At 41.4% G+C, this 11542-nt stretch overlaps 2 protein-coding genes across 3 annotated transcripts; one reads left to right on the top strand and one right to left on the bottom strand.

The window, feature by feature from the left end:
- Positions 1–530: 530 nt before the first annotated feature.
- On the bottom strand, positions 531–5304 carry arl16 (ADP-ribosylation factor-like 16; the record flags this gene model as incomplete). Of its 2 annotated transcripts, XM_083779689.1 has the most annotated exons (6): positions 531–1204; positions 1364–1493; positions 2044–2159; positions 3213–3329; positions 4780–4826; positions 5153–5304. In XM_083779689.1, the coding sequence occupies 6 exons, from the start codon at positions 5220–5222 to the stop codon at positions 1169–1171; spliced, it is 516 nt and encodes a 171-aa protein (XP_083635815.1). In that variant the 3' UTR covers positions 531–1168. The 2 variants fall into 2 exon arrangements, with proteins under 2 accessions (XP_083635815.1, XP_083635816.1); XM_083779690.1 differs by lacking the exon at positions 531–1204 and having other exon boundaries at positions 1217–1493; positions 5153–5222.
- Positions 5305–5476: 172 nt separating this feature from the next.
- Positions 5477–10704, top strand: fn3krp (fructosamine 3 kinase related protein). Its single transcript, XM_083779904.1, has 6 exons — positions 5477–5770; positions 6405–6556; positions 6866–6957; positions 8122–8204; positions 8728–8850; positions 9459–10704. The coding sequence occupies exons 1-6, from the start codon at positions 5630–5632 to the stop codon at positions 9795–9797; spliced, it is 930 nt and encodes a 309-aa protein (XP_083636030.1). The 5' UTR covers positions 5477–5629; the 3' UTR covers positions 9798–10704.
- The last annotated feature ends 838 nt before the right edge of the window (positions 10705–11542 follow it).

Here is an 11542-nt window from a genome sequence, read left to right as displayed (position 1 = left end):
GAGCGACTGACATTTTTAGAATCTGATCTCAGGTCAGAATGGGTTCATCAGACCAGTGTGTGTCCGGCGGAAACCTCGTATGAATCTGATCTCAGGTCAGAATGGGTTAAACGTGTTAGCATATTGGTAGATGATCGCTCCATTATACCGTGAGATACTAACACTTTTCCAATACTTAAATTTCACTCAGATTTCTATTTTTTTACATCTAGCTATTTATAAACTTGTAATTTGTGCAAATGACTACTGTTGTAGGAGCAATTTTAATATAGGTTATAAAACTATTGCTACTACTATATTCCTGCAAATCAAACATACCGTTATTGAATCTTATAAGCAACTGTGATCTTTTAATCCTATTATAATCTTGACTTGTTACTATTCCAATGACCAAGTTGTGACAAGCGATATTGAAATACAAAGGTACAGTGCACATTTTCACATGACTTTGTAGTGTTTATTTAAGGACAGTCTTTAACATAAATGAAACTATAATTTGATTAGCCAACAATTATTATTTTTTATTTCAAACTGACCGTCAAACTGACTGTCTTTGAAATAGTATTGGTTTATATTCAGCTGGTAACAAAAAATAATAAAATAAAAAACTACAATAAACCTAGTGAGAGCTAAACAGGGAACTAGTAATTCAACATTGCTAGTTTCTGTTAATAAATGGTCAGTAGGATTGTACTACTTATACAAGTTCAAGATGTCTTAAAATTTGCTTTGCAGTACTGGGATTCAATGTCAAAGCTTTAATAACGCTCACTTCTTTAAAACTGAACATTTACTGGGAATGCAGATAGTCGATTATTACAATGGCCGGTAATATCGTCATTCCAGTTTCCTATGATAATAAGTTACAACACATTGATTCATGACTTCATCATCTTCAACAGTTCCAAATAAATGTTGTGCCACACAAGATTATTAATTTATTTACTTTCAAGTCCATTACGTTTTCTTTCTTTCTTCTCTACCAGAGCTCTTATACAAACATATAAAGCATGTATAATAGAAAATTGTGTGAAAATACTCTTTTATTTATATTACGATGACATCTCCTGCCAACTCGGTTTGTACAGTACATCACTCAAAGTCTTGAAGTTGTGACGGACGGTGGTGTCATGCGTTGTTTGCAAGAGGAGGAGGATGGCGTGCAAGTTCACTTGGTCACGGCTGCATCGAGCCAGGCCAGTACCTCCTGAAGTCCCTGACCAGTTCACTTGGTCATGGCTGCATCAAGCCAGGCCAGTACCTCCTGAAGTCACTTGGTCACGACTGCATCAAGCCAGGCCAGCACCTCCTGAAGTCCCTGACCAGTTCACTTGGTCACGGCTGCATCAAGCCAGGCCAGGACCTCCTGAAGTCCCTGACCAGAACGGGCACTGAGTTCCAGCGTTGTGATTGGCTGCGTAGCGGATGCAACAATGTCGTCCATTCTGAACAATGACTTCAGCTCTACCAAACTCATTGTGCAAGGCAGATCCCTGGGAAAAGGTGGGAAGAAAAGAAAAGGGTGTTTCCAGCTGAGAATGACAGCACTGTTCTCTCTGAGAGCCTGAAGAGTGGGGTCCAGGGACCCTCAGGGTTCTAAATGGACTCTGAGAGTGTACAAATGGAACCAATTTGTTACCCTCTCAGGGTTATGGGGGTTCTGATCCTTGAAATTAAAAGGTTTGAGAACCACTGCTATATATTATTTTATTTCCTGTCTCTGAGATCTAAGTAAGTACCGTAATTTCCGGACTATAAACCGCACCTGAATATAAGCCGCACCAGCCAAATTTAGGGAAAATCCCATATACAAGCCGCACCGGACTATAAGCCGCACCGGACTATAAGCCGCAGCTACGTTAGCTCAGCGCCTGAGATGGCTCTGCGTTAGCTGTAAAAATCCATAGATTAGCCGCACCGTTGTATAAGCCGCAGGGTTCAAATCATGGGTAAAAAGCCGCGGCTTATAGTCCGGAAATTACGGTATACAGAGTGCATTAAATGTCAGTGTTATGTCAATGTTATGTATTATGGCAGATTCACCTTTTGTTGAATATAACTAGAACGGAGGCAGTCTGCAGAGGCTTGGCGGCGAGAACAGACAGCAGCTGGATGCAGGAGGAAGATACCTGTGATATGTTGGCTGAGTCCACCATGAACTATGTAAAAACATACAGTACATAAATGTATCGGTCAATCAGTCAAGCATCATGTCAGCACTGAAAACTTAAACAGGCTTTCAGTTCACATGTTGATGTTATTGTGTATTTTAGAGTTAGCCTAAAATAATACAGAAACGGCGAGTATGCCAGTCCGATACCACATCATTTATCACATGATACATTTAATTACAGTCATATTTTGAATGCTTCAAATGATGTTGCAAGACTGTTTTATACACTTAGTGCTGGACACTGGACACGTTTTTCGGAAAAACTCAGCTAGAAATCCGAAAAACGCAGTACTGTGCAGGGACCTTTACTAATTAATTTAAATAATATTTTTAATTTATTTTTACCAACTTGTAGCTGCACTCTAACAAATTATTAATGGAATTGTGATTTATTCCTAGATCAGTGGCTCTCAAACCTTTTAATTTCAAGGACCCCCATAACTCTGAGAGTGGAAGCATTAAGGGTTCACACTCAGAGTTACAGACCTGTAAGGGTCCATTTGGAGCCCCTTCAAGGACCCCCATAACTCTGAGAGTGGAAGCATTAAGGGTTCACACTCAGAGTTACAGACCTGTAAGGGTCCATTTGGAGCCCCTTCAAGGAACCTAGTTGGCCCCTGGGCCCCACTTTGAGAGCCATTGTTTGTCCTAGATTTGTTTGACCCATTCTGACCTGAGATCAGATTCATACGAGGTTTCCGCCGGACACACACTGGTCTGATGAACCCATTCTGACCTGAGATCAGATTCTAAAAATGTCAGTCGCTCTTCGATTTTTCAAAAATAGCTGACCTACAAGCTCGTATCGCGCCACTCGGTGGCGCGATATGAGCTTGTAGATCTGCTATTTTTAAATAGCTAAAGCATAACATGATGCTGACACCAAAATGGGTGCCCGGTCAGAATGGGTTAAATGACACAGTGGTATCGGATTGGTTTCTGGAAGGAAGAAATTGTATTGGCACATCTCTCTAGTGTGGCTTAGTGTTAATTCAGAAGTGATTCTGAAAGAAAAACGTATGCTATAAGAAGAACGTACAATGACACAGGAGCAGTCGTTGAAGTAACTCGGCCAGATGGGGCCCATACAGCCTCCTAGCTCCCTGACAGTCACCCTCTTCTTCTTCAGTGTCACGTCTGTTAGGTTGGTGCCCACCTATTTTAGAAGAGAGATATTATCCGTTAGGTTGGTGCCCACCTATGTTAGAAGAGAGATATTATCCGTTAGGTTGGTGCCCACCTATGTTAGAAGAAAAAATAAAATACAGCGCCATATGACAATCCACCCATTTTTATATATATATAGAGCACATTTCACAACTCAGGGTTTACAAAGTGCTGTACAGAAAGTTCAAAGCTAAATACACTGTAAAGCTAAAACATAGAGACACCAGCTAAACCACACAGTAAAAAGAACACATAACAACAAAGCCAAACATAAACACAGAAACTCAAACAGAATTAAAAGCCAAGGTGTAGGCCCAGGCCGTAGCGTAACGGTCTGGGCACCGGACTGGTAATCCAGTCGCAGTGTGCCGCGGGTTCGACTCCCGGACCCGACACGGCCTTTACTGCATGTCATCCCCCCATCTCTCTCCCGTTTCCTGTCAGCCTACTGTCTGTCCCTTCAAAAATCAATAAAAGGCGTAAGCCGCAAAACTAAAATATCTTAAAAAAAAAAAAAGCCAAGGTGTACTGGTGGGTCTTAAGATGAGATTTTAAAGTCTTGATGGTGGGGGCCAGTTTCACATGGGAAGGGAGCTCATTCCACAGTTAGGGGGCTACGACAGAAAAGGCGCCTTTTTTGTGACCTTGAGATTCAACTGGCCTGCAGACCACAATGGCCTTGAGGGAGTATAAACCTTTATAAGATCAGAGAGGTACTATGTGGTGCCAGACCATTCAGTGATTTAAAGACAAACTATAACATTGTAAAATCCACAAGCATTGCAGTAGTCCAAACTTTTGAGTGTAAAAAAAAAGCATGAATAACATGTTCAAAATCGTTCAAAGAATGCTCAGACTTGATTTTGGCAAGCAGCCTCAGGTGATAAAAGCTGAAACTGACCACAGCGTTTATACCTGTTTGTCTAGTTTGAGTGCATTGTCAAATTTGACTCCAAGGTTGGAGACAAGGGGTTTGGCATTATGGCTGCAGGGGACCAAGGTTGGTGGGTACAACACCAGGGCCACTATAGGCCTAGCCCTGAAACATGACTGCCATGATGGTTAGTCATGAACCATGGCTACTATAGGCCCGACACTATGACTTCCGTTTTGCTTTCATTTACACTAAGGAAGTTAAGAGAAATCCAGCCTAATCCAGGCCTGGCCTAAATTAAGATCTTTCGCTGCCTGCAACACGGAGGACCTCTGCTTGGATTCATGGTGAGTGGGGGGGCACCGACGATCTGCAAGCTTACAACGCGCTGCATGTGGACGCAACACTTGGAGCTTGCCAAGCCGTGTATATCCAATTATCCACGGATATCCGTGTACAATGACCTAAACATGAGAGAGATGTGCATGCCATATATGCGCACGCACGATGATTCCATTCACACCTCTCTCTCTCTCTCTCAACACCACTTCTCTTTATTACTCACTGTAGGCAGAGTAACAGGCGGTTCTCCCAGATCAGCTGACCCATCACCTGTGAGCTGTACACACGACCCGTGTTAAAGAAGAATGTTTATATACTTACTTATCTTCATACACAATTTCAGTTTAGGGTTGTACTCCCCCAACCCTACACCCACCTCCAGTTATATTACCCTGTGTTGTCGTTGTCGCATTTATGTACAAAAACCTAAGGTGTGTAGCCTAAAGATGTAAACTCTCGTACACACACGTGCAGTCAATAACCGTGTAACCAGAAATAATGTAGTAAATCAATACTGGCCCTAGAATGGCAGATCATACAGTATACTGTATACACATGACGTATTACACACTACAATCTGTGTAGACCACCGACACAAAGGATATTATGTAGACGCTTCAACAATAGAGTTTTCCCAACACCAGTCGCTCCAAGCAACAGACACATTTCATTGCTTTTCCAAAACAAAACATGTGCTATTATCAAACAGGAGTAGATCACACATCACAGCGATGAGCTAGCAAAGACCACTAGCCAGACAGCCTGTCTGGTACCATAGAAACGGACGCTCATGTGACAGTACACCGGAACTGTGATAGGACAAAAATAAACCAATCATCCAGTTGCGGATTGTTGATTGGTTAATACCTTGATGACACACTCACACACATAACCAAGCACATAACCCCGGTACCAAAACACAAGTCGCAACATTACAATAACAAGCAGCTATACTCCCATCCTCATGTCAACCTATTAACTCGCCTCGAGAGTCCTACTGTCAACAGTAGGAGTACAGTGTCGTGAACATTCTACACCGGTTCCTCGAGAACTTGTATCACACCATATGGACCATGGAAGCTAAGATCAAGAAGGAGCTGGGCACCTCCACGCTGAAGGCAACTGGATATTCTGGGAGTGGATGCATCAGCGAAGGGCACAGCTATAACACTGACAATGGGACTGTGTTTGTGAAGATAAACCACAAGAGTCAGGTTAATTTAGCTGTTTATGTCTTCTGATTTAATATCAGTTCGTTTGCAATTTACTTTAGTGTCCCCCTGGACTCCCCCTCATGATTCTCATCACACCTAAATGGACACACAGGATAGGTGCATGGGCACATCGATGTAAATATTGTATTTTCTAATATTTTGGAAAGAATAGCCAATTTAACATGGAGATGCCCACTCTTGCTTGTTGCACACCTATCCTGTTACCATTTAAATGAGTTGGCTCGATGGAATTACAGTTACACGTATTATATAATAATACAGTATTCATGGATATGGAAAATCTAAATGTTGAGAGCCGACACTAATCTTTTAATGGTGCAACCACACACACGTGCAATTTACAATTTACAATTTAGGCATTTAGCAGACGCTCTTAATCCAGAGCGACTTACATTTAAGCAAGAACAAAAGCATGGGAATACATCACATAAAAGCATTTATCATGAGACATGCGTAAGCTAAGTGCACACACACACACACACACACACACACACACACACACACACACACACATATATCTTAATTGTTAACCATACAACAGGTGACGTGTATCATGTTACTTCAGGCATGTTACTGAATCTCAAATGTTACCGTTTTCTTTGACCGTATTCAGGCCAAGGAGATGTTTGATGGGGAAATGGCCAGCTTGGAGGCCATCATAAAGACAGAAACCATAAAGGTTCCTAAGCCTGTGAAGGTCATTGAGCTTGACACAGGAGGCTCTGTGTTTGTGATGGAACATGTGGACATGAAAGGCCTGACCAAGTAAGATCTCTTTCATACTATTATTGGTATAATACTGTATATATTGACATTTGTTATTAATCTGACATTACCGTACACAGGATGCAGGTACTCACTATTTCTCCTACACTGTTGCGTACATTTACTATGTCCTCATACAGTATTAACATCAGAGCTTAATATGTGTCTACTTCTGTATGTACAGTTTGTAAAATTGTATATTCTTACGTTAAGTTAACTTGTAGCGTCACGTGGGGTGGATTGTTGGGAGTACTGAGGTGAATATATTTGATGATTGTTTACCATCTTCAAACACTTCCTCAAATACAGGTATTCAAAGGTACTTGGAGAGCAGATGGCAAATCTACATCTTCACAACAAGAGACAGATTGACAAACTAATTGAAGAGCAACAGACCGTAGGTAATTCAACTCGTATCAATAATAACTCACTCAATACCAGCCACTGTAGGTAATTGTAAAATGTAAGAGATTTTTGCCGGATACCTTACTGTACATGTTATCGTGGTTAGTCTATGTCTCCTTTAAGTATAATATATAAATACATATTATGCAAAATAATAATAACGCCTCAGATTTATATACCGGTAGTACTAAAAATCGAAATGAGAAAGTTCCACCAGGAGGTTAGCGGCATCACTGGACTGGACTAGCCCCTTTCGGAACCCTACATAAAGCTTTTCTGAAATTTTGATGAGTTTTATGTAGGGTCCCTGTTCATGACTATATTTCCGTATGGGAATTCTGAAACGCGGACATAAACATTCTCTCTAAGAACGAATCTGCGGCGTTTGACGGCCTTTTTTTGTTTGCGTTATTCTGAATTCGGGAACTTTAAGTACCTATACATTCCGCTGCGAATATCTCCTGTGGCGCGGAAGCCGTTAAGTATTTTTAATCTTTGTTTGACCGATTTGGTCGCTTTATTTCTTCTTGTTTGTTTACCGTTTATTGTACCGCCTCCTGGTGTGCGGTTGTCTTGTGCCGGCTACGTCCCTGCCTCTGATCTGCTGTGTCATAGCTATAGCGCCACTAGCTAGCCAGATAGGCGGTACAATGAGTTGTCAATAAACAAGGAAGGAAGAGAAGAATCAAAGCGACCAAATCGGTCAAACAAAGATTAAAAATACTTAACGGCTTCCGCGCCACAGGAGATATTCGCAGCGGCATGTATGGGTACTTATACTTCACATATTCAGAAACCCTCACACGAAAAAATGTCGTCAAAGAGCGCAGATAGGCGTTATCCATGTTGTTTATGTTTTATGTATGTCCGCGTACCAGGTGGCATGGTACTGATGCAACAGGACCCAATGCACTGGGTCTAACAAATGTCAGAAACTTCAGTAGCATTGGGTTCTGCTTGGAGGGCTAGGACTGGACCAGAGTGGACATGAGGAAGTAGGAAGTCAGAGAGGTATGGAGCAGTGTTTTGTAGTGGATTGTTTGATGGGTATCCCGTCGAGGTCACGGAAGAGGACTGGTGTAATGTGGTCTGGGGAGTGGGCACTGGTGAGCAGGCGGGCAGCTGAGTTCATGCTTAATTTATGCTTAATATGCACGCAGGAAAAGGACCTGGGCAGTCTGAGGTGGCCACCATTGAAAATTATGGCTTCCATGTACCTACATGCTGTGGATCAATACCACAGGTAAATCATGGTATCACTGAAAGGTCTGTGCACAGATCATGTCTATTAATACTGGTTTGTTTGTCTCTTGACAACGAATAATGGAGCTTGCACTAAAACGAAGTTCACCCTCTTCTTTAGACCTGTAAACATGTGATGAAATTAACTCTGATTCTCTGATGATTTTAAATTGATTGCTCAAGTGGAATATTGCTGGTCTTCTAATAATCAGTTCAGTTCAGTTCAGTTCAGACTTTATTGTCACAACACATTACAAGTAACATGGGTGAAATTTGGTTGTGCAGACACTTATTGCAATTACAACAATCAGAGTTTACACCAGCTGCAGCCATATTTCGGCGCTGCTATATACTTCTCAGAGCATCATCGAAAAAGCGACCGCCCTCTTTGAGTAGCTGAGAGAAGTCCAAAGTCGTACTATTTTTACAGAATGTTTGCCTGTTATTACATGCCCTGAATACAATAGCGACGCTAGGGTTTTAACTAAGTGATTACATTTTGTATGCTTTTCATATCTTCCCAGGAAAATGAGTGGCAGGATGACTGGGTGACATTTTACTCCAGAAATAGACTGGAGCATCAGCTTAATCTAGTGGAGAAGTCTTATGGGGACAGAGAAGCCCGGGAGTTATGGACTCTGCTCCAGGTAACCCCCTCCCTCAGTCAGAACATTTTGAATCATGTATAAGTCTTAAGTAGCAATATCAGAGTGTAAACCTACCATTAAAACCGGGAAAGCATCTGTGATTTAAGCAATATTACACAAGTTTAACGTGATTATTGCCACGGTAAGGAACGAGACGAAGTCGAGTTCCGCAAGCATCACTGAAGTGGCAATAATCACTTTAAACCACACCCTCAAGTGTAATATTGCAATTCTACAACAGTTAAAAACTTAAAACTAAGAAAATCGCTGAAAAGATATATATTTTTAATGACAGATGTAGTCACTACGACCACAAATGTCCCAAGAAACTAGCTAGCCTAGCCACCGAGTTTGCTAGCGCTCTGGGAAAACAGAGCAGCTGAATTCTTTGTTTTGATTAGGTGGTGAATGGTGCTGGTTTGATCCACGGTAGTATCAAGTTAAGAACCAAGCACCTCTATACAAGATCTGATATTTTCACCAGTTGTGGAGCTAAAATCTTTGGGAACGACTGCTGTAAGTGTAAAGTACATCTTATCAGTAATGGACAGATAAACGTTTCTCTTCATATACTCTCCTGTCTCTTGTCCTTGACCTGCTGTTTACAGCCCAAGATCCCTCAGATGTTTGCGGATGTGGAGGTGGTTCCTGCCCTGCTTCACGGAGACCTGTGGGGAGGCAACGTGGCAGAATGCTCCGAGGGCCCCGTCATCTTTGACCCGGCTTCATTCTATGGCCATTCAGAGTACGAGCTTGCCATCGCGGGGATGTTCGGCGGTTTCAACAGCTCCTTTTACTCTGCCTACCACGACAAGATTCCCAAGGCGCCGGGATTTGCGCAGAGAAATCAGCTCTACCAGCTCTTCCACTATCTGAATCACTGGAATCACTTCGGCGGAGGCTACAGAGGCTCCGCCATAAGGATTATGAAGGACCTTGTGAAATGAGTGCACACTTAACCGATTCAAAGAGATCTAGTTTGACCTCTAATATCCAAAAGCTTTCATGACAAATTGTAACAGAAACCACTTTCTTCTACGAATATAAACGTCACTGCTAAATACTTGGAGGTTGAGCATATTCTGATTTCTGTTGTGTTTTGGAGATATTCCAGCACTGAAAAAAAGGTAGTCCGAAATCATTCCATTTCTCAGCACACAGACATGGCATTCCCTCTCCTAAATTCTAAAATGTATTCTTTATAATTATTCACTGTTAAAGTTAAATATTATTCTATAGGTTTCTTTATTTTAGTATGATGATTGATTATGTATGTACGAAACTGAACAAGTTTATTACCTTTTATTAACTTGGTTATGATGTCTATGACATAGACAGCTTGCACACTATGTTTTTATTGATCTGTATTGAACAATACATTAATTAACTGTTAATTATTACCTTTGATTCCAAATAAAACGAATATCCCATGTTTCAGATCTCTCTTGGAGCATGGGATGGGGAACTAAGCTTAATATATTGCCAGGTTTATTCTGTACAAAATAACAGTGAAGATATGTATTACAATGTGATAATGAGAAGCGCACGGATGAATTAGGTCAAACGCCATGAATGCTTGGCCAATACTAGTTCATTTGCATAATATAGAAAGGTAAAAATCACACCCTTGTGAAGTGAGGGGCACTCATCATCTCATTCCGGCTAATCGCAATTTGCGTCTTCACTTTTCTGCCCTCACTTTTTAATAAAAACTTTATACCCTCAATACGTTACATACTTTACTCAGCCAATCAAATCATCTCAATTCGTGCTAAGCCAAATTATTGTTATGATTCACACAAACGCACAAAATTGGGCATAGGAGGGACTAGCACCCCTCAAAAAAAGGTGATTTCCAGGCAACGAGACTATACCTGACTTTATTCTAGTGAAAACATTGTGTAAAGTTTCCATGACGTCATGTGGGTCAATTCATCATCATCAGGCCCGGATTAGCAATGGAACCATCAGGCCCGGATTAGCAATGGAACCATCAGGCCTGGATTAGCAATGGAACCATCAGGCCCGGATTAGCAATGGAACCATCAGGCCCGGATTAGCAATGGAATTGACTAGAGTTTACTCCCCAGGGCCTGCAGCCTGCAGGGCCCTATTTCAAATGGGTACAGTTGTTGCTTCCGTCTAAACCGTATTCATAGGTCACCGATTTCAATGTAACGCAACACAGGAACCCCAGCTAGTGTTTTTGGTCATCCAACAGTTTCTAAACCACTCAGTGGGAGGGAGGAGACAAAGAAACTGCATTGGGCGCGTGAACGCAAAAACGGTTGTACTTGATTGTGTTACGCGCACATGAATTTACAGGCACGCACGCAAAGATGGAGCCTTTTGATTTTGTGTAGTGCTAGGGCCCTCGGAGATTCATCATACATCAGCAACCACACTTTACCTCTATCTTTCTGGTTTTGATTTATTGATTTATTTTTCTTCTATTTCCATTGTTTTCATTCAATTTTAAGTTGGGTTTATTTTGGTTTGGTTACTTAAAATGTTATTGATATTTGTTAACATATATATATATATATTTTATGTTTGTGGCTTTCGCCTGTATTTTATATTTTTATAGAGGGTTAGACAGTAGACTGACAGGAAATGGGGAGAGAGATGGGAGGGTGATATGCAGTGAGGGCCATCGGGATCGGGAGTCGAACGTTTTACGTTTTTTAATGTT

Source organism: Protomyctophum parallelum, assembly GCF_964188405.1.
Source record: "Protomyctophum parallelum genome assembly, chromosome: 13".
NCBI lineage: Eukaryota > Metazoa > Chordata > Actinopteri > Myctophiformes > Myctophidae > Protomyctophum > Protomyctophum parallelum.
Note: the sequence above shows the minus strand (reverse complement) of the source record. Positions and strands in the feature narration are given on the sequence as shown.